We start from the raw sequence: 23,175 nt of genomic DNA on the forward strand, positions 1-23,175 counted from the left end.
TTTTAGATTGTACTGTGTATTTTAAAATATAAAACAAAATTAATAGAATAAGGTATAAAATCCTCAGTTTATTTGTTAGTCTTATATTCACTATAATATGAAAATTTTATTATTGATAGATAACATTGTTATTTGAATGCATTATTTTCCAATATACTCCTATTTTTAAAAAAGACATGTGATTTTAACCGAAATATTCAACTTTACCTTTTAATAACACAAAATAGATTAAATTTTCTTTGGAACATCCAATATTGTGTACTTAGGATTTTGGTACCCTGGTTACGATATTAATTAGTAACCACTCAGCTACCCCGAATGCTGAAAAACCTGGTTATTTTGTGTTGTCAGTTAAAATAGTGTTTCAGCTTTCAATATTATTTCGAGAATATTTGAAATAAGCAAACAATGATGCTCGAAGCAATTGGCCCCACTCACATCTCTAATTATTATAGTTCGGAAAACTTATTTCTTAGATACGAACTACAAAATGGTATATGTACCGAAATAAAATATTAAAATATTTCGTTTGGGGCATTCAATAGAATATTAAATTCATTTAAATTCCTTATATTAAATTTAGTATATGGGTTCCTAGCTTAAAAATAATGACCAGCGATTACTTATATTTGAATTAATATTATTAGAGAGAAAAAATATTCTTACAATAAAATTATACAATTTTATAATACGATATCATGTTGCCTATCAAAATATGGTTTTGGTCTTTCTTAATTTGATTATATTCATTTCGATTTTGAGAAAAGTGAAGAATAATGCTTATTGATTTTACAACAATACATAATACAGTATAATATATTATATTAATTTTTTTTTACATGTTTTTGAGTAGAATAAGTACTGAAAAAGTGTCATGGTAATATATATTATATCACCTTCAGAGATCGGACATCGATAGTGAATTCACCGACAACCAAACGTTAGGAGAAATGAAAGCAAGTATATAAAGCAAAAATGGGTTATTGAATACTATGGTTTGCAATTGATTTAAAAGTGTAGTGATACAGCCTACAATACACCTGCACTATCACAAGACTAATGCACAATACCTAATAGGCATCTGTATTCTGTCCAGCTTAAATATTATCTTTAAATAGATTCTAAATTCTAATAATATATGATTCCTCTAATAATTATTCATGATTAATGATACCATTAGAAAACACAAATTGAATTTGGATGCCTCGTACTTGAAAATTAACTTGAATATGATAGTTAAATCAATTCATACTTGAATATTATAACCGTAATCATTTTACCCGAATGCTAAAAATACTAAAATGTTCAACAATTCCCCGCATACTTAAGTATATAAGTGGTATGAAGCAATTTAAAATTAACAAAGTTAACACTGTTGTTTTAATAATTTTGTGTAATCCTGAAAATAAATCATAATATAAAGAATATCCACACAACTGCAGATAGTTTAAATTTATTTTAAACATATTTTATAAGATACACTATTCTTATTTATAAAAACGGGTATATGAAAAATACTCCTTAAAAAATCAACTGAGATCAAAATACATTTTTTTTTTAATATCTAAAAAATCAACATGAAATTATGTACTTTTCTATAAAAGTAATACATTTAGTATGAATAAATGTGTGAAGCTGTGTAAGACTCGTGTGAGTTGCTCTGGATTTCTTGATTCGGAATTTTCAACAGGTTCTTGAATATAATATATATTGATAAATACAACTTAATTCTAAGAATATAATTTAATATCAAATTATAGAAAATTTAGACAAATTAATCTGCATACGTGTTTTAGAGCTTTTCCACTGCTCCAAAATTAATTCAAATATAAATAAAATTAATATCGTAAAGAATAATATATATTTTGTTTTAATATATTTCAATAATATAATAAGACACAATTACACGGCCGCCCTATTGATATGATTTCAGTACATTAGTTTAAGTTCAGATGACTGGCCACAACAATAGACGCACGTTCTAACCCACACAAATGATCTATTAAAGTTGCTCTAGCATAATAAAAAAACATAGTTACACAGTACACCCGAAAGTTTATACACCAAAACCGAAAAAATATAATATGTGCACCATGGATAAATTATAATATTATATTATCCTGAAAATGACTCTGTGGTCGAAGTTGACCGAATTATTTTTGATTTTTGAAATTTAAAAATATTAAACCAATGAAGCCACAAGTCAAGATCATTGAAATATTTTTAAATCGTATATTGATCTCACTACGACGAATATTGAACATATAATATAAAAACAAAAATTTAACACTTTCGTAGAAATGTTTATATTTGATATACATATAAGAAAAAATAACTCACTATGCTATAGTATACCTATAACCTCGATCGTCATTGAATAGGTATAAATAGTACTTTTATGGATATGTTAAATTTTAAATCGATAATAAATCATTGAAAAGACGATTCTGAGCGCAGACAATCAATCGACCTAACTATACTTCAAATTAATTATTATTCATTTATATTGCCATTAGTAATTTGTTTTTCTATTGGTACCCAAGTTGTAATCTGGTATTTTAATACGGTTTCATCCGAGGGAGATTTGGATGATTTAATACTAGATAAATGATTTGGGTGACTTTTTTTTCATGTGAAGAAATCAAAATCACCCAAATCACAAAGTTCTTCTCGAGAAAGAAACTTTACCAAGTTTATAATTGAGTTCAAAAAGTTAAGATTTATGTTTAGGAACCAAAATTTGTATCTCACTTACGACTTACAATAAAAAGTATGTAATTTATTTTAGATGTGTAATTGGTATCTAAAGATGTAGATTAGACCGAAGGAATGACAGAGATTTTCTGGTTGCTGAAGGTTTTTGCGCACTTACAACTAGTGAACAGCCAGAATGCTATTCGCTTTTTAAGAACATCGGCAGTTAGATCGGAGAGGGACGAAAAAGAAATATGGTACAATTTAGAACATTTTGAGAACTTAACACGATCGCGATCAACCAATACACAATTGCACTTTTGGACAATTCACACAATAAGATAGCTAAACGGATAAAAATGAAAAACGACTGGTGCAAATGAAAGTCCGATTACAATATTCGATTGAAAGAATATAATGCGGAAATAACGAATCTTAGGTTAGCAAAAAAGTTTTCGTGCATACCATGTTTAACAAATAAACCATGTACATTATGGTCGGGCGCAGCATAAAGTGCTTTTCTTAGTGGAAAAACGAGCTTAAGAAGGAAAATCCCTATTGAACTCATACCAACACTCACCACTATCTACGCTCACAAAAATATGCACAGGGTGATTCACTAAGTGTACCCGAGGCTCATCCTCGGTCATTTTGATGTTTGGAATTTTTAATTATGTGTAAGAACCATATTTTTAAATAATTATATGTGCTACTGTTTATGGAGTGACCAAAATTAACTTAAACAAATTTTTTTTTGTATAATATGAGAGCCCCTTTTACTGTAAATTGTGAGGCAGATGATTTTTCGAAATATTGATGTATCTAAATTAAAATTTTAACAGGTAAATGGTGAAATATTATCATTATATAGTATATACTAAGAATAATACTCCATGATGATAGGTTGAGATAATATAATAAGAGCTATAATTATTTGAAAATTATATCATTTAATATTAGCCAACTAAAATGTTATAATTTGAAAAAAATTCCAAGCAATGTTATATTGTACTAGATTAAATATTAGATAATATATTTTGTATTATATCTAAAACTATTACTAATGACTTTCGTCATTAGTATACATAAATATTAATAGGTTCTCTTATGAATTTAGATTTAGATTCATAAAAACGTTCAAAAAAATCATTTGATTAATAATGTGTTGTAGTTTTTATTAGAAAAAAAAAAGAAGAAATTTGAATATCCTTAGAACACCAAAGAAAGGTAAAATTAAATCTAAGTATTTGAAAATATAATTCTTACTTAAACTAAAAATATTCCAAAAATCACGATTTCATAAATCGTATTCTCAAACGATTGAAGGAAGGGGGTGATCATATCTGGTGAACCACTCAACCACCCTGTTTATTAGGCTGACTTCATGGCTTCATGGATGATCGTACACCGAGGTGGATTTTCAATAAATCGAAAAGCGGTGTCTTGTATATGGTTCTCGGTAACACGATTTGTGGTTGGTAGGTAACAAATTGTTTCAGCAAAACTGATAGTATAAACGTCGATCACCCCTGATGTGTGAGTGTGTGTGTGTGTGTGTATTCAGAATAATTCACATAACACACACTAAACTGGCCACCCATATTTGTGGTTAAATGTACTGCTGCATTGTTATAGTTTACAAGGTCAACACCGTGAGAGGGCGTCGAATAACCGAAAGGCTTCTGCACCCACTAACACATGTGAATAAATTATTTTGTAATAAATAATAATATATATCATATTAGTTCTCTAAGTATAATTAGGAGAAGTGGCGCAACTAAAAAATATTTAATTTTGTTTTGGTTAGGGTTAATTTGTATTTAAAATATTAAATCTTATTAATCTGGAGCTGATAATACTGAATTTTCAAAAAAAGATCCTTTAATTAATATAGGACATAGGTATACATATTTATGCAGGAAGTACGATAACCTACCTAAAAACAGTAATGAACATTATTAAAGTATATTAAGTATAAGATTAAATCTTGTTTGTAAAACCTAGCCATTTTTGTATGGTACCTACTTTGAATCAATGTATTTATCTTAAAATTGTAAACTTACCATTACACTAAGAACTAGCTGTTGTCTCCTCCACAAGCTAAGGTTTTGGAGACAATCAAATTACATTTTTACTTGTATAATGTGAATAGAACGAAGTTGTAGTTTATACTAAAACAAGAAAAATCGAAGGGAGTTTACCACATCACCACCTAGATCCTTACAGTTCTGCTACTGTTCTAGGGTTTATTTATTGAATTATTAAATACTATTAGCGTTTATTGCTATCAAACATCAGTATTCTATATTCAGTACAGTTATGCATAATAATGTATGATATAATATGATATATTATATAAAAATATATTAATATATGACTATACCAAAATTGAGAGTTGTTTTTGAGGTTTTTGAATAGATAGGTCAAATATGCTCAAAGTGTTTGTATAATATCGCAGTTTAGGTATTCTTATGTACTATTTAGTACAGAATATAATACGTAGCCATAATTTAGACTTGTGAGAACTGATTCTGCGCTTTCGCAATTCAATTCGGTAGCCCTAAACTAGGAAATAATATGATAAAATTGATCGATCGAACTCAGACCACACAGTGCAGTATTACATATTATATCCCAACGTAATAATTCGTTATACCATATTTTAAATTTAAATTAATGTTTTAATTATTTTCAAAATGCTGTTGAAAGTAATTTTTTTTTAGCATATAAAAAAAATTATTTACCCTGCAATCCATCGGCTGGAATAATTATTTTACTCATTTTTCCATGAGTTATCACAGGTTGTACGTTTTCAAGTAGGTATAATATGTTAAAACCAAGGTAAATTGAAAACCGAAACCATTGACTTTGATCGATTATATCGTCGAAAATGGCACGTGCACGCGCAGCCTATTTTATTCAATAGGCCATACATTAAATTGGTGATGTATATAGATACCAGTATATATATACTATATATATACTATATGTATACTATCGTCGGGTTACACGAAGAAACTATACAATTCATTAGGTACATATATGTTTTACATGATTTTTTTGATTTTTTTATAAGATTTTTCAGCATTATTTTTTAACCTTCAGGTTTTTCATACAAATTTTCCGAATAAAATACAATCAGTACGACCATAATATTATGCACTGTCAATTGCCATGGGTTATTTAAAACACTCATAAATGATTATAAAATAAACATTTGACACCTGAACGTACATAATTTTTGTTAGTAAACTCATTGAATATTTATGGCAATATAAAATACTATATATACATAACTATATCACTATATATAATCATAGTTAAATAAAAACTTTAATCATCAAAAAAGAAAAATGTGCTTATTTAATCTTACCTATGTATACAGGTATACTCTCTGGCTTCAACACATATTTTTATTTTAGGGTTTGTTTAGATTATAAATCTAAAAATAAGAATACAGTTTGTTTTGCGAAGGCGTTCGCAAGAGGTTTGACCGATAAACCTTGACGGTGTTAGAGGCGTAGAGGTAAAATAAAATAGACGACGATTCGCGTACGTATCCAACTCTTACTAAAATATTGCTAGTCAACAAGTGTACATAAATCCGTGTTAGGACGAATATGCAGTGCATACCGATCATGCGTGTTCAGTGTACACTATTATATACCCATGAATTGTTGTCTGATATACGAAGATAGATGGAGAGCTCTGGTCTCCTAGATAAGATATTTTACTATGTAAATTGTATTTTGCTGTAACAGACCATAGTTGTTATTAAATTAATGGAATAGATTCTTTAGCATCCAATGTCGCTATTTTGATTTTCATGTAACGCGATTCGTTATTTTCATAAACAATAAAGACCAATTGTATTTTCCATCATCAGGTACACAACTTTTTTTTATTTATTAATATAATTGTTTCAATACACCTGGTATTTTTACAATGTTTTTACAGTGTTGCTATTTTACAGATTACAAATCATAATATTATGTGTATAATGTATATAATATAAATAGTGCATTATAGTTTTGGTTAGCTATGAGTCTGGATCAGTATCTGAGGTTGAGGTGTCTTCGTTGGGATCTAGTAGGATGTCCTGAGGTAGCCGAGGTTTGAGTCTTAGATTTATGGATCTCTTTCCGATGTTGTAGTGACGAGCTCCATCTACTTTGTGGAGTTTTTCGTGGAAGCTTTTAAATTGTTGAGTTATCCAGGTAGATAGGTGTGGTAGGCCTGTATCGTTATGTAGTTGCTTGTTTCTCATGTACCAAGGGGCCTTTAGGGCTATTCTTAGGAATTTATTTTGAAGAGTTTGTAATTTTTTAATTTTTACTTTTGAGGCAGCTGCCCATACTGGGCATGCATATGTTACTAGTGGTCTTATAATTGCTGTATAAATGAGTAGAGAACTGAAAATGACTATCGAACGATCGAGAATGTTGTACCTTTTCGACTATACGGAATTAACTGACTTTTTATTTAACTAGGTTATATAATTGTTTTTTTTTACATTGTTCTTATTGCTGATATTTGAATCGACTAGCTATGAATAAATATGAAGTGCAAATAAATTATTGTAGAATGAGCTTAAGTTATTTTTACTCAAATATTTTAATGTTCGTACATTTTGTTCAAACAATAAGAAATAATAAAAATATAAGATAAATATCTCTGTTCAAACAAACATTTAATAGCTAGTTCAAATTATTGAATAGATATTAACATAAATATAATATATATATATATACATACAGTATACACACTTATACTTGTTTGAGAAGTGTAATTCAAAAGTTTTCAGGTATCGTTTGTATTTACAAAAGCTCATTATTATAATACTCAATCATTCAAAAAAATTAGAAATATTTATACCTATAGTTAGGAAAACTTAGACTAAACCATAAAGTTATAAACCAATAATGATACATCGTATAACTAGATAAGATAATATTTTGTGGGTGCGACGACTACAGGGAATAAAAAAAACAAAAATAATAGCATTGACATTGTGTTTACGACAATGCATTTTTAAAAATGTAAATAATATTGCCAAAAGGTGTCACCTGTATGTTTCAGAAGTGTTTACATATTTTAAATCGGGCAATAATGCGTTATCAAACAACTCTATGTGCCGTTGAGCATTATAAATATTGTACTGTAATAACAATATACGTACGCAGACGTGACAAACGCCTTTGACAGTTTGGCTGATATTTTGATATTTTCTCGTTTGCTAAGACGTGTTTCATAGCGTTCATCACAGACCACAGGTAATGGTAATGGTGGTAAGGAGACGTATCCATTATAATGTTTATACAATATGTATGTATGTATGGATGTATGTATGTATGTATGTATGCATGTATGTATGTATGCATGTATGTGTGAATGTATGTATATATGTGTGCATATATGTAGCATATGGTGTTTACATATTCTTTTTTTATATTTACACGCTATGATTGCGTTACATGTCATGTTGAAACAAGTATGTAAATATTGAATTTTTTTCGCTTCTGTGGAGCGCCAGGGGAAAATCTGTCGTAGTGATAATAGTTATTCTAAGGATCGTTGAGTGTTCACATAATATTATTCTTTTTAGTTTTTTTGAATCGTTAGCTCGTTTTTAATTTTTTATGTCATATACACATTATTCTAAAAATTCCCCCATCGCATGCCCGTCTAATTACAATAAATGTATCTATCTACAATGTTTGACCGTCCATTAGCGTTACTGTTGAAGATATGAATATTAAGTATTATTATTTAGCCGTCATAATAGTACATCAAATCGTGTTTAAAATATATTTTGGCTGTGGCATGATTTCAATGACAAAACGAGTGATTCAGGAACTGTAAATATTCTGATTAATAAGTACCTACTAGTCAATAAAAGTGAAAATTAATTTAACATTATGTCTTTTGCGTGCTGAAACTAAAAGCCCAAATTTTTTAAATACAGTTTTTTTTTTTTTTATGTCCAATTTCCTAATGAGTTGCTTCTCGTTCAATACTCTTTCTAAAATAATGTTCAACAAAAATGTAAATAACACCATTGCAACTTGTAAGATAACCAAAACACTCTTCGTTTCATTTGAAATCGAAAAGGTTTGAATTGTATAAAATATAATTCTTGAGGGCATTTTAAAAGTACGACGATTCAACACATTCAAGAGATAAAAGTCAAATAATAAGATAATTTCATAAATAGGAAACTTGAAATTTAAAATACTCATAATTAAATGATCACTGACTTAAGTTCACGGGATTATAAATAATAGAAAATAAAGTTTTTTTTTTATCAACATTTTAAACTGTTAAACAAAGTTATTTTTTTAAACTCTTAGAAGGGTGAGTTTTGATTTTTATAAAGTTTTTATGCAAATTAAAATTTTTAGTTTAACAAACAAAATTATAGAAATAAGTATACCCGACTCAATGAAAAAAAAGTTTAGTATTAATATACATAATATGTAATAATGTGTATTAATTACTTATAATTACTAAAAACATTTAGAGCATTTATATATAAATTATGCGTAAAAGAAGTATGTTTATAATTTAGCCATATTTACTGTAAATATTACGGTTATCATTTTAAATTTCCAATAAAACCTTTAGAATTTGAAGAATTTATTTTTTATCATATTATCATTAAAATAACATACAAAAGAAAACTAACTTATAGTAATAGTAGTTATCATTAACTGTGCTTTTTTAAACTAGCTAAATTATTTCTAACTTAAAGCCTAATTTATCGTTTATATTTAATAAATAAGACTTGTCCTTGAATTTGTCTCATTTAATGTAACTGAAGTAATAAATGGAATAATACAATAAAATTATACGTCTTAACGTTAAAAAAGCCTCAAGTATACTATTGAAGTTACATACTTTTCATATAAAGAAAATATAATTGACTAAAGTACAGCAACCAGTTAGTATTATTTTTGAAAAATATCTTAGACTAAATCGTGATCTTTGGCTTTTCAAGCATGATCATTAATTTGTAAATGATCGTAAAAATATCATACATAAAGTAACTTAATACCCTAAAGGATATAAAACCAAAATGAACAGTTTTCGATTAATACTCAAACCCTAAATTATTATATATCATGACAATTAAAATAATTATTAACTTGTGGTATTTATTATGTACCTACCTAATTTTTATGACGTTTATCTTCAACGTATTAAAAAATTTGTTATTTGAAATAATGAGAGTTAAATCCATTCTACAGAAATTTTATTTTATTCTCGTTTACATACAAAGAAAAGGTAATATGCATATTTTGTGTTAGTACTTAATACAATGTGTGTTCCAAAAAAAAAATTAAGTATGAAGTTAAGGAAATTTTATAATTAAAATTATAACAAATAAAATTAATTATGAATGAAAAGTTTTTGTTCTAGAAATCATTATATACTGTATGAACTATAAAGTAGTGTAAGTATGTCATTTTTTGGGGCAGGGGGAAATTGATGCAAAAAAAAAAAAATAAATTGAGTTACTTAAAAGGATGTCGTGCACTATTTATTTTATCTCTCTGACCTACGTGCAACATACCTCATTTGTGTTCCGCAGAACTCATCTTGTATTAGCTTTATGAGAGTGAATTGACTTATTATCAAACTTTCAACGTTTCTCTGTAAGAAAATTAAACTAAATTAATTAAATGAAAATATTATGAATACTATTTATTTTTTATTTTTTATCTGTGTTATTCTATCATTTTTTCGATGTTTAAATTTTTTATAACAAGTTATTTGGGTGTCAAATATTATAATTCAAAATTCTCATACATCTTATAGTAAAATTGAAGTATCGTATAACAATTAGCAATTACCTACAAACATAAATAATGTTCTTAAGTTTAAATGTGATGATAAGTTAATTCTACTTTAATATTAAACCTAATAATACAAGATTGGTTTTTCGCAGTGTCGCTCGAATATAATGTGTATTTACATTCTGAGTGCTTCGATGAATGAATTGGTTTTGCGATGTGTTTGTGTGTTTTTGAAAGTTATTTTATTACTTTTTAAGTAAAACTGATTAAATCTTTAATTTCGAGGGTAGTTTATTGGTATTTAGTAGCAAATTGAATCTAGTTTACAAGTTTGTACTATTTCTATCAAAATAAAAACAATATTCGGAAAACACCAATATGACTAGAAAAATTCACTAAATATTCATTTATTATTAATTTATCTTTTCTTTTGATAAATGTCACACTTTTTCTTTGTAAATAAAATAACTCGATCGTTCAATACAATATTAAGCATCAATTTTCATTCATAGCATCAAAAAAAAGTTTAACTTAAGCGACATACATTTTTAATGAGCGTTAAAAGTTGGTAGTATTGGGTATTCAAGCACACAATTATGAAATTTTCTTTACAAATTATCTATGTTATTTTGTTTTAATTCAAAAGTATTAAGTGTAGAAACTTGGAACATTCAACTATTACTTTAATTTTCATTTCTCATACACAATTTATTTGAACTAATTTAAGGCTATCAATACCACAAGGTACAAACATATTCCGCCGTTTTATGAAACTTTCCTATTATAGACTCATAACTTAATAATAATAATAATATAAGTTATAATAATATTTTATTTGTTAGGCATGTTTTTGGCATAAATTGATTCGATTTTCAACCGACCAAATTTCTTATAGAAAAAAAATTACTTATGGTAAACTAATAAATTATCAAATATCCTTAGAAATTGAGCCTAGCGCACCATCTCCACTAAAAACAATTTATCATGTACAATAATGGTTTATATTTCATTATTCATATTTTATAGCATTACCTTCGTAGAAGCTAAATAACTAATACGAGTTTATAACGTTAAATATCAAAAATACTAAAAAAACTATCGCTTTTTTGGTAATAAATTGTCAAGATCATGATCACAAATAATGTTCATCTCATTAGATGTTATTAGAAACACTACACATAAGTCCGTGGTGGCGTGGTTTACTTCCGGGAATTTTAGTACGTTATTGCAGCTATTGCGTTGCAGCTTGCCATTCGATATGGCAAATTTTTAGAGAGCTCACCACAATAATGGTTACTATTTACAAATAATTGTACTTAAACACAATAAGGCTGGTGGCAAAGAGACGCGCTTACAACTATACACTAGCTACTTACCTATAGAATAAGGAGTGTTGAAAATACATTTTGCTATAAATATAAACTAAAGAAGTACATGTATAATTTGACCATCTTGTACCTACATTTTTGCACCCGAAATCGATATTACAATAACTCGATAGTTTCGTAATAATATAATATGATGTACATAAACATTTAGTACACATTCGGATCAACGTTAACTATATAATAACAAAGGCAGGTCATGAAGTATTAAACTATTAACTAGAATAATTTTTTTTTAACTTTTAAACTTACCAACCACTTAGTTGAATAATTCTCTAATCAATTGAATAGTTAATTAACTACCTAACTAGTTAGCGAATCCACTGTAGCAAGTAAAAACTACTTAAGTTTTTTCAGTTAATTAATTTTAAAATGTTTAAATATTATGCATATTAATATATATTATACAGTAATTATAACTAATTAATTAATTATTTGTTGTTAAATTATCTGACATTGTGTACATGTAATTCACTTAAGCATCAATAAACTAACAAATATTCCTCATTTTGTTGATAAAAATGACACAAATGTGTAATATTACTTGATGCGCTATGGCAGTATCCAAGTATAATGGTATAGTATACCTATTTAAGTATAACTAAATATTTAGTTATTATTAAAAAAAAAACACTTAAGTAACACAATATTTGTTACTCAGGTGGTAATAAAAAAAAATTATGATTCAACTTATTTTTAACTGAGTTAATAAGTTATTATTTTTCTCCATAATAACTTAAAACTTTTACAGTAAAATATATTGTTAATTAACTATTAACTTATACTTACGCGTTTATTTTTCTTTAACATTTAAAGTAAATTTTTTCATTAACTTGCCCACTTTTGTTCAACTTTGTATCGATTTTGTTGAAGGAAATTTTATTGTCTTTGGCTTTTACAATAATATTGAGTTCATATATATGTTGTACTCGATATAACAATATCTATAATAAATCTAACGACAAGCGTCTTCCTTATGTTTCAGTGTGCAACGTCACAATAAAAGCCGATATGCTGTTGGCCCGTTCAAACTCGACGTTCGGACAGATCAAATCTCCCGCGCTGTCCGGCCCAAACTATTGTTGGTACACGCTGGACCCAGGGTTGGACAGACGTGTGGAACTACAAGTCTACAGGCTCGTCAACGCCGGCCATTTCAACGGTTCCAGGCAAGTAACGTACACGCAACTGCGACCTACCCGAAATCGCTTGTCGGTTTGTCGATAGAACAATAATATTATACTGCGACGCGTGGCATAATCGATCAAAACAATCGTTTATTACTTTAATTACTAATAACCCTATTATCTTATAATATTTAAGTAGGTATAGTTTATGGGTTGGAGCGTAGCTTGTGAGTGTTAATACGACATGAGAACAATAGTGACGGTTCTGGCATTAACATTTTGTAGTAGATTAAAGGCAGTAGTCTTATCTAGGAAACATTGACGAAAAACATAGCAAGATTGTGCAGCTCAAACTCGTTGACAAAGGTGGAATAATAACACTAAAAAATATCGACCAGAAGTGAGTTGCTTACGTACAGGGCTTGATAAATTGACCTGGGTTTCCTGGGAGTAGCTCCGTGTGAGGAAAACGTTTGGAAAGAAAAGCGAGGTCGTGGTCATAGGTTTGACGAAAAACAAAGGTCATTAGTAACGTATAAGATTTTAAAAATAAAACAGACTTAAATAACTTGATGGTGGTCTGCGGAGTGTTTAATAACCATGTACTACGTCATAGTTGTATGGTGCTTGTAGTTATAAGGAACTATTGTGAATTGCGATAAAGTCTTTATAGAGATAACGTCAGAACTCAGTCCCCAGGGCGTCAAACAAAGTTAGAATATTTCGGGTTTCGTGTTAAAAACCAGGCAACATTTTGCTGGTCCGCGTTCAAACCCATTTTGTGTCTCGGGGTACATAGTACATATAAGCCCTGTTGTAATATTACCATAGATCAGCTTATACTAATGACAATAAGTGATTTGACACTGAACATGGAAACTTAGAGTACTCTTTTCGGTGACTGAGTGGCTCAATGTATGGTAGTGCGGGGTAGTATGGTATGATATATAGAAATATAGATAGTTGTATTTTGAGTTCAAGACAGCTTACATCACTGCGAGATGTTCGCACACCGCTCGTAATGCTGTTCTACACAGATCTTTATTAATTATTATTATAATGTCAATGAATATTACCGATTATGGTTTGTTAGTCTGCTTAGTATATTTACTCAGTTTGCTTAATAACAGTTGTCACCAACTACCAACGGTGCTCATTAGGATTAGCAGGTGCCAAGGGGGGACGTGGCACCCTCTAGCATTTTTTTTTATGTAAATACTAAACAACTATTTTATTATACAGACAATAACACTGGGTATAAAGTGTATATTTTTAATTATTAATTTTTTTTTTTTTTAATAATGTGTATATGCAAGGTCATCTAACTTACTGATAACATATTTTAACATTTTTAACAGTTTGACAGTTAATATAATGCATAATTATTCACAAATTATTTACAAAATTACAAGTGACTCGATAGTCATACTACTTGTCAAGTAACGTCCTCACGACCTACGTGATTTTTAATCATACATTTTTCCGTTTGCTTATGGGCCCCCGGAAATCAAAGATTTGATTGATAGAAGACAATACCATCATCGTCCACAATAAGACTAGTAAAGTTTTTATTTCATTTTTATTTTATATTATATTTTATTTTATTATGCTACTAAAACAATTTTGTTGGTTTTTATTTTATTTTTTGCCAAAAATTGATCCCATCACTTAATTTTGATAGATGGGCACAGCTGATTGTTACATATTATATTTGTCAAAAATGTAATTGACTTGTATGTAACATAAATGAAAAATGAATAATGAAAAAACCTACTTAGAGAACGATATCAAATACTCGACAAAAAGTCATTATCGCCTGTACGGGTACATTACATCTGTGCAGGGTGTATATAATAATAGTTGGCTTGTGTCTGAATTCACAAGAAACGCCGAAACGCAAACTAAACGGTTGTGTAAACGCAGAGGGGAGTATTGGTTAAGCTAATTTATTCGTCGGTTATACTACAAATTCCCTTCTATATTTGCGTCATTTGCCCCGATATATTATTAATATTCTATTTAACAACTGCAGGATTGACGATTATAAACATCAAATGACGCACAGACTCCATTGTTGGAATTTAACATTAAATGCTGTATCGTGACTTTCCACTATTTTATTTCGAACTTCAACTATATCTATCGTAAAATCAAAAATATCAAACACAAAGATAATACTTATTGTTTTTTTTTTTTTGAAAAATATAACAATGGAAGTTTGACAAAAAGTTTTGACATAATCAATATCATGAACACAAAAAAAAAAACTACAAATCTAACGAAAAGTATTCATAGATATATATAGATGTATAGACATAGGTATTATATTATATTACATTGTATATTATTCAAAAATGCTAAAAATAATTTCCTCCATAATATAATTAAATTAACCATATTTACATAATTTATAAGGTAGTACATTGTACATATGTCATGTACCCAGAATTTTCATAATATTTACTTAGCGTGTATAATAAAATGAAATTTATGAATTTTATCCTATGCAATATATTATGCTTGAATTTAAATAAGATAAAGTCGTTAGTTAGTTACTTTGCAGTTTTCACTATTTTACTTAGATTTTACTTCATAATGTACTATGTTGCATTTTATTTAAAGTTACAACAGTAATAATTTCCCACTCAAATAATGTGCAACTATGAAAAAAATTTATTTAGAAAGTGCATTAGGTAGGTAATAAATATAGTTATATAAAATCTTACATTATTTTTTGTTGTCAATTTTTAGGGAATAATGTTTGAAAATGTACTTTTCTAATCATGATATTTATTGTTATTTTATGGATATTTTTATAGTTTTGCAAAAATCCAATCATGAACATTCTCACTGATAAATTATAAACTTATTGTTTTGTGTAATTATAATAGTTATTGTTTTACCTAATTTGTAACAGTACCTCATATCAGTGGCTTATGCAAAAATTGATATGGTTGTTGTATTTTTTTAAGACTATTTATTACACTTTTGTGGCATTTATTTTTATTTGAGTAATTATTCAATTTCTAATTCTGTAACGTAATGACTTCATCTCATTTTCGATTTTAATACGATATTTATTATATAGAACTATTTTATATTTTAAATAAATTATTACACTTACAGTTGCGTAAACATATTATACTACTATCAATTTAAATAACACTCCTTAAATCTGAAATATATGGCAGTCACAGATAATAAAGTTTTGTGAAACAAAAACCTAATTATTATCATTATTCTTTGACTGCCTCGTATTAAGCGCATTTTTATAACAAACGATTTCATCATTTTTACACTTTTTGTATATATACTTACATGGAATTTAAAAAACGTAAATGAGAGTGTCAGAATCGTATCAGATAATTTGTTTTGTGTACAAACACAATATGAATAAATCGAGGAAAGATCATTATTGGATAAGACCAAAAATCAAAGTTCTAAATTTGCAAGGTTCTTGTTTATTTAAACAAGAAAAATAATTTTATGAGAAAATACGAAAATCATTAGTCAGAAAAGCCATACGGAAAACAGGAATTGTACTATACATATATATTATGTAGGTGTTATACTGGCAGTACGATTGGAAAATACTATTTGTGTTCAAATAAAAACAAGTGTTTTATATTAAACAGAAAGATAATGGAAAATTATGTGCTTAAGGTCCCGTAGTTTCTTAGCAGTGACTAGAGGGTAATCGAGGAAAGAGAGAAGTTTAAAGTGATTTGAAATAAAGAGAAAGGCAGGAAGTTGTGACCTAATGTAAGTCACAAAAAAGCGACTATTTGGCGCCTGGAAAGATTAAGTTTCCAGAGCTGATGGTGTATAATATGAGAATCGTAAGAAAAATAGTTGTGTGCCAAAAAAAAGTATTAAATCCAGTGGTAGTAATAACTATTAGATTTGTTAATCGCGCTAGATAATTTTTTGTTGTGAGTAGAAAAGAAATGTTCGGAAAGAAATCTTATTGAATAGAAAATGTCTGGTCGGATTAGAGGAACAGCACAAGGCTTATCACTTTCTTATTTTGAAAAATCCGTATTACAGAGGACATAACATAGTTGGAAAATGATTTAATTTTAACTGGAAGACGAAGTCTTATGAACTAATCAATTTCAATAAAAACTGATAAGTCTTGACATAGTTGAAAAACAAAGTAAGATAAAATAAACCTGAAAGAAAAATCTGTAAAAATAATAATTAAGTTTTGAAAATTGATGTAGGTATGCTTATATTAATTGCTAGACATGTTAAAAGTATCAAATTGGTGTATGGTTGAAAGTACTAAAGGTGATTTTAAATCATTCAATCAATTTTGTTATTGCAAAAAATAGAGACTAACTAACTTTTGGAATTAATAACTATATTATATGTTTTAAAAATAATATTATTTCAGTAAACTGTATAGCCGTGGTATAGGGCAGAGTTTTCCAAAGTGCGTTCCGTGGGACAATGTCAAGGTTGAAAGATGTATGTGATTATTGAGAAAATTATGTTTATTTAATGTTTGTTATTTTAAAAAAAAATTTTTAATTGAACATTTTTTTTTTTTAAACTAAGTTCAATAAAGAAAAGTCATTAACAGTTTCGTTAAAACATTTTTTGGACTTAAGAGTTTAGAGTATTGGTTTTCCTTTTTTTATTTAAAAAAATTGTAGTTGAGTTGGTTTAGACATTGGGGTTCCAGGAAACACAAACAATATTTTAAAGGTGCCGTGGTCGTAGAAGTTTGAGAACCACTGGTATAGTGTACCTAATATATTAACGTATATAATATGGACTATGAAAATAAGTAGCAGGTTTATTATAAAGCAATTGTTTTATACTCTCATACGGTTGGTATAAAATATTCATATTGATTGCATAATATATTACTTGGGTTTAAAGTTTCTGAACATTTTTAATGTTGATGTCCAATAATCGTATTGTTGTTTCAGTGTACTCTAATGCTTTTTAGAATTCCTTCAGACCATTTAAGTCCTTGCCGGACAAGGAACTCTTTGATATCGTGTTAAGTAGTTTTGGAGTATTGTTTCCACGGTCGCACGAATATTTTTGATGCACATGATTCATTTGGTCACGTCCTTAATGAAGTCTTACAATAATACTTAATTATAAAATCAATTCTTTCCGGAAGTGGGTGCTTCTGAACTAGGGATTTTCGTCTTTGTGCATTCGTTTCAGTTTTAATGTTTCTTATATTTTATAATAATATTTGAATGCAATACAAATTAGATGACGACCACATTTTAAATATTAAGCTTAGTACAGTTTATAAGTGTGTTATTTTATTCAGTGTAATGATTATCACTTTAGTTTTTGCCTTTAAAACATATTTTAACGTGCCTATATTTTAGTGTCGAATTCCGCGATTAAAACTACAGGTTTTTATAAACAACTTATAGTATAAACCTTAAATTACAAAAAATAAAAAGGAACAACTAATAAACAATATAATAAAATATCAATTTATAGTACTTACCTAAAGTACAACGTTCAGTACTTTTTTATTGCATTAAATACTACACTGTATAAAACAAAACGTATAAGCTAGTTAAATGTTTTATATACATTATAAAATAAGTTCGTCAATATTTTTTATTTTTCAATGTCCTAAGAATGAATTTCAAATTATTTTATGTGTCAGCTCAACGATGACAGCGGCACAATAGGCATACTTGAGCAGAGGATAAAATCTGAATTTTAATCAATTCTAGTAATAAATGGCAATATTGTGTCATAATTTCATATAACTTTAAGCAATTAAAAACATTTCATATTTGACATGAATAACGATATTGTCTACACTTCATGTAAAGATTAAACTAACTGAAATAAATTCCTTAGAGTAGACTTCTATGTACAATATACATATACTTCTTATTAAACAATTAGGAAACATGTCGTAGTTTGGTGTATTATTTGAAATTGGGTATTTGAAAGAAAATGGATAAAAAGTTAAGTTAATTAACCCTTTCTCCTTCAAACACTTTTAAATTATTGTACACTTACAGGCCAAGGTTTTTTTTATCTGATAACAACATTTCGGCACACCTTACATTGAGTCCCGTAAATATAGATGTTATTCAAAAATACTTTCTGTTTAGTGGTAATTTAACTATCAAAAGAAATTTGAATATAAATTCATTGTCAATTATGTTAACCAGTTTAATTATATTATTATTTATTAGTATAAATTATAGTATAAGATGATGTGTTTATGTTTATATCTTTAATTATCAAATAAATCCAATATTTCAATTTGTAAGTCTTTGCCTAAAAAACGCAGTGCTTACCTTCATTCTGAACACTTTTTTTTTTAACAAACTCAATTTTACCCCTGGGCAAAAATCAATTGAATTCAAATTTAGTTAATCACTTGTCTATGGTTAACAATTCTTGAATTTTAAGAATACAAATCACTTTTCAAAACAATGTTTGAAATTGAAGAACATAAATATCATACTAAACATTGTATAAATAATTAATATTTTATAATATGATTATACAACATTTTTTAAATTTTAGATTAGTTTATTATATCAATATGTAAATTACCTATTCCTGATTTTCAGAGTTTCCGAAGTGATATTATTAAATAACGTGATAAATGTTCTACTGCTTATTAATTATCTCACGTATATAGTGAAAATAAACTTTTTGTTCTTAGTCAGAGTATTAAATATTTCATACAAAATTTAAATATTATCAGAAGAGTTTCTGAAATGTATTGAAATAATGATCAAATATAAGGTCTTTAAGTAAATTTTGAAATTCCAAAAATTAGATTTTGAATAACTGTATTATTGCAGAGAAAATGAGGTTAGTGTGCTTTTTGAATCACTTTGAATATTGGTGAACTAATATTGCCACGGTATTCAATTGAGTTATTAATTTATATATAATTGAATTAAACGCTATATAACTATAGGCTAAAGAGTTTATTGATATATCTAATTTGTGTAAGTATAATTGTTATTAAATATTGAAAAAATTAAAATCAAAAATTACTTTAAATTTTTTTTTTTTCTAATTTAAAATTGTTTGAACCTTAACAAGTATCTATTTAGTATCACAAGTAACTTAAATCTCAATATGATAAAACATATATTAGTATTATTAATGTTTAGTTATAATATTTTCTTTTTTCCCTTTAATTTTAACAAAATTACTCAAGATTTCTTCAAAAATAAAATGTCCTTAAGCAATTGTTACTCATAAATATAAGATAATTTTCAAATAATTCTTATTGATTTTGAAAACAATATTATATAATATTGTAGTTCAACTATGAAGAGTATTCCAGTTATTGTTAATTTAACTTATATAATATATACTAATATATATATAAGTATTATATTATTGAATTTAGGTTTATTGTACTGACTTTATGGTATGTTAAATATTTCAATTTATATTTTAAATCATCATATTGTATTGTTATTTATTAAAATAAATTGATTTCACGTCGATTTAAAAGGTGTGTTTAATCAGCTTCAACCATTTGAATCAGTGAAATATTAAAAAAGGCAATACTAATTTAAAAGAACCTATAATAATTTATGTTGATTATTTACCATAAAAAAGTATAGAAATATAATAAATTGAGTTTTCGAGATAAAATAAATTCTTTTTAAACTTTTAAAGTTTTTAAGATCATCATAGATAATTAAGAGCGTTTGTGTGAAATAAGCTTCATGATTCATTTTTTTTTTATAAACTTATAATTACAATATTATTGATACCTTACTCCTTTTTGTATTATTTAACCTTATGGATTGTTTAAATTAATACGTTATTTGTTTTTGTTAATTTCCACATAATAAATTAGTTAAAAAAAATTAAGTGGCAAATTCACCATATGTTAGTAGATAACAATATTTACTTAATCTAGGTACTTTTTAGTTAAAATATATCATGAATACGTCTTGCCGAATTCAGGCATATTTTTGTTTTTCAACGGAGTTGTGTTGTTTTGATATCCGAATGAAACGACAATCGCATTTATACGTATAATATGACACAGTCATAATGAATACTTTGTTAACGGCTAAACATTATTTTGTTAATTAACTGAAAAAAAACATGATTTATATCATTGCAGTCAAACTGTTTTACACATTAAAAACATAATTTACCTTACTCTCGTCATAGGACCTCCATAGTTTATGTTCATAATTACAAGTTTACCTCAGTTCTATCGAATTTCAAAAGTGCTGTACACGACCTCTACCATGTAGTCCTCTTACAGCGCATCTATGCATGTACCTGCAAGCTCATATGGCCATGATGATAAACATAATAGACGCTTCACCACCTCAATTAGTATCATTGAAACGTGCACGTGTATAGTAATAACTAGAAAACGTGTGTGCTTGTGTGTGTGTGGTACGTATTTTATCCAATAAAACCAGGTCTTGTATATGAATCACGCGCTTGAATGAAATTTGAATGATACATCAATATGCGACATCCACTGCACGTGTAGATGCACAATAATATTATAGTACACGTGTACGCGGAGTCACTGCAGTGTAAGTTGTGACTCGTGACGGTGACATTTCATAATATGCTCGTCGAAAATATCGTTTGGCAAAATAAACTTCAGTATTTTCGGTGACTACTTATACGAGGCGATGGTGTACACGCCCTTCTGATTTCGCCGCTCTTGGACGTACCTTGAATATTATATAATATGTATCCCATATACATATATATAAATATGTATATATACATATATTTATATAAATAAAGGTATATAATATATAATATTCACGGTATGTCCGATATATATATGCAGATATATATTCAAATATACATATAGGTATATATATATATAATGATATATTATATGCGTATTATATATTTTATAGCCGAAGGGTAGAAGCCAACTCCCGTGAAAACTTAATTATCTCCGTATTTTTAATTTATATTATGCGCCTGTCGATTCGGAAAATGAAAATCTACAAGCGCCGTCGGTGATGCTGTTTTGCTTATCCAAACAGCGGACAGGGACAAACAGCGAGAATGGTATATAACTTTCAGGCTATGAATTATTTATCGTGATAAACGTGGAAGCGAACGACAGGGTCAAAGTGAAAAACGTCTTGAATTAAAAAAATTAAAATAAATCATATTTTGTCTCAAAAACGATTGCATCACTTATTTATACAGTATCAACACTTTTGAGCCGAGGTTAACATTTTATCAAAATGATTGAATGTAAATAGATCGAACAATCATCTATAGTATTATATACACTTTGTGGACAACGAACTTAGATTATCATCTTCGATCTATCACACAACTATTATTAAAACGAGTATATATAAAGAGGACGCGACGCCCGCATGTGTGGTCTCCGTCTTACTAATGTATAACATTGCAAAAACTGTTTTGCGCGGGACAACTTTTCTCGCATCATATTTGCTGTAGAATTACCAAATTTTCACAACACGTAAAAATGAACTTTATCTGTGCAACAGAGTGCTTTTTTAAATTACACTATCTAATCATTTTTTATAAGCAAATTAAAAAAAAAAACAAAATGTTTAGAAGCAAATAACTTTTACTGTAGTTATGTTATCTGAAATATAGGCACGCTGTTTCATAGAACATTTTCTACTCTATATGTTCAGAAACGTTGGAGCCACACTACAAACACAGAAACATAAAAGTTGTCCCTCGAAAAACAGTTTGTGCTATGTTGTACAATTTTAAGACGGAGACAACATATGCGAGTGTGGCGTCCTCTTAACACAGTATCCAATGCGAATCGTTGGCAAATCATTTTCAATTTTTAAGTTCAGAAATATTTTATCGGTTGCTACACAGTCACGCTGATGTTTTAATACAGAATAATAGGCACCAATCGTAATAATTTATAGTGATTAATATTAGTGGAAACACATTATTCAAAATCGCAATGAACGAGCGTTGTATATTATAACACACCTATAGTATGGTTGGGTAATATTCAATTTTCTAGAGAAACGGTTTGTTATTTTTTATTACCAAAAGGTTTATCCAAAACTAACCTCAAGTTTCACCCTAAATGGTCAGAATTATTGCAATATTATACAAACGTTAATGACTTAATATTTAATTGGTACGTGTGCATTATAATTTAGCTACCTGACGATAGTAATTTATTATTAGGATTATGGTAGCAGA

General features: G+C 27.8%; 1 protein-coding gene across 1 annotated transcript in view; it reads left to right on the top strand.

Moving 5' to 3' along the window:
• The window catches only part of LOC111035189, a 148,641-nt gene that overhangs the window by 115,301 nt on the left and 10,165 nt on the right, over positions 1 to 23,175 (top strand). Inside the window, exon 4 of the mRNA XM_022316714.1 lies at positions 12,861 to 13,044. Coding sequence (XP_022172406.1) covers positions 12,861 to 13,044 — 184 coding nt within the window. The remainder of the gene's footprint in view (positions 1 to 12,860; positions 13,045 to 23,175) is intronic.

The sequence above is a fragment of the Myzus persicae genome, unplaced genomic scaffold, assembly GCF_001856785.1.
Source record: "Myzus persicae strain clone G006 unplaced genomic scaffold, MPER_G0061.0, whole genome shotgun sequence".
Taxonomy (NCBI): Eukaryota; Metazoa; Arthropoda; class Insecta; order Hemiptera; family Aphididae; genus Myzus; species Myzus persicae.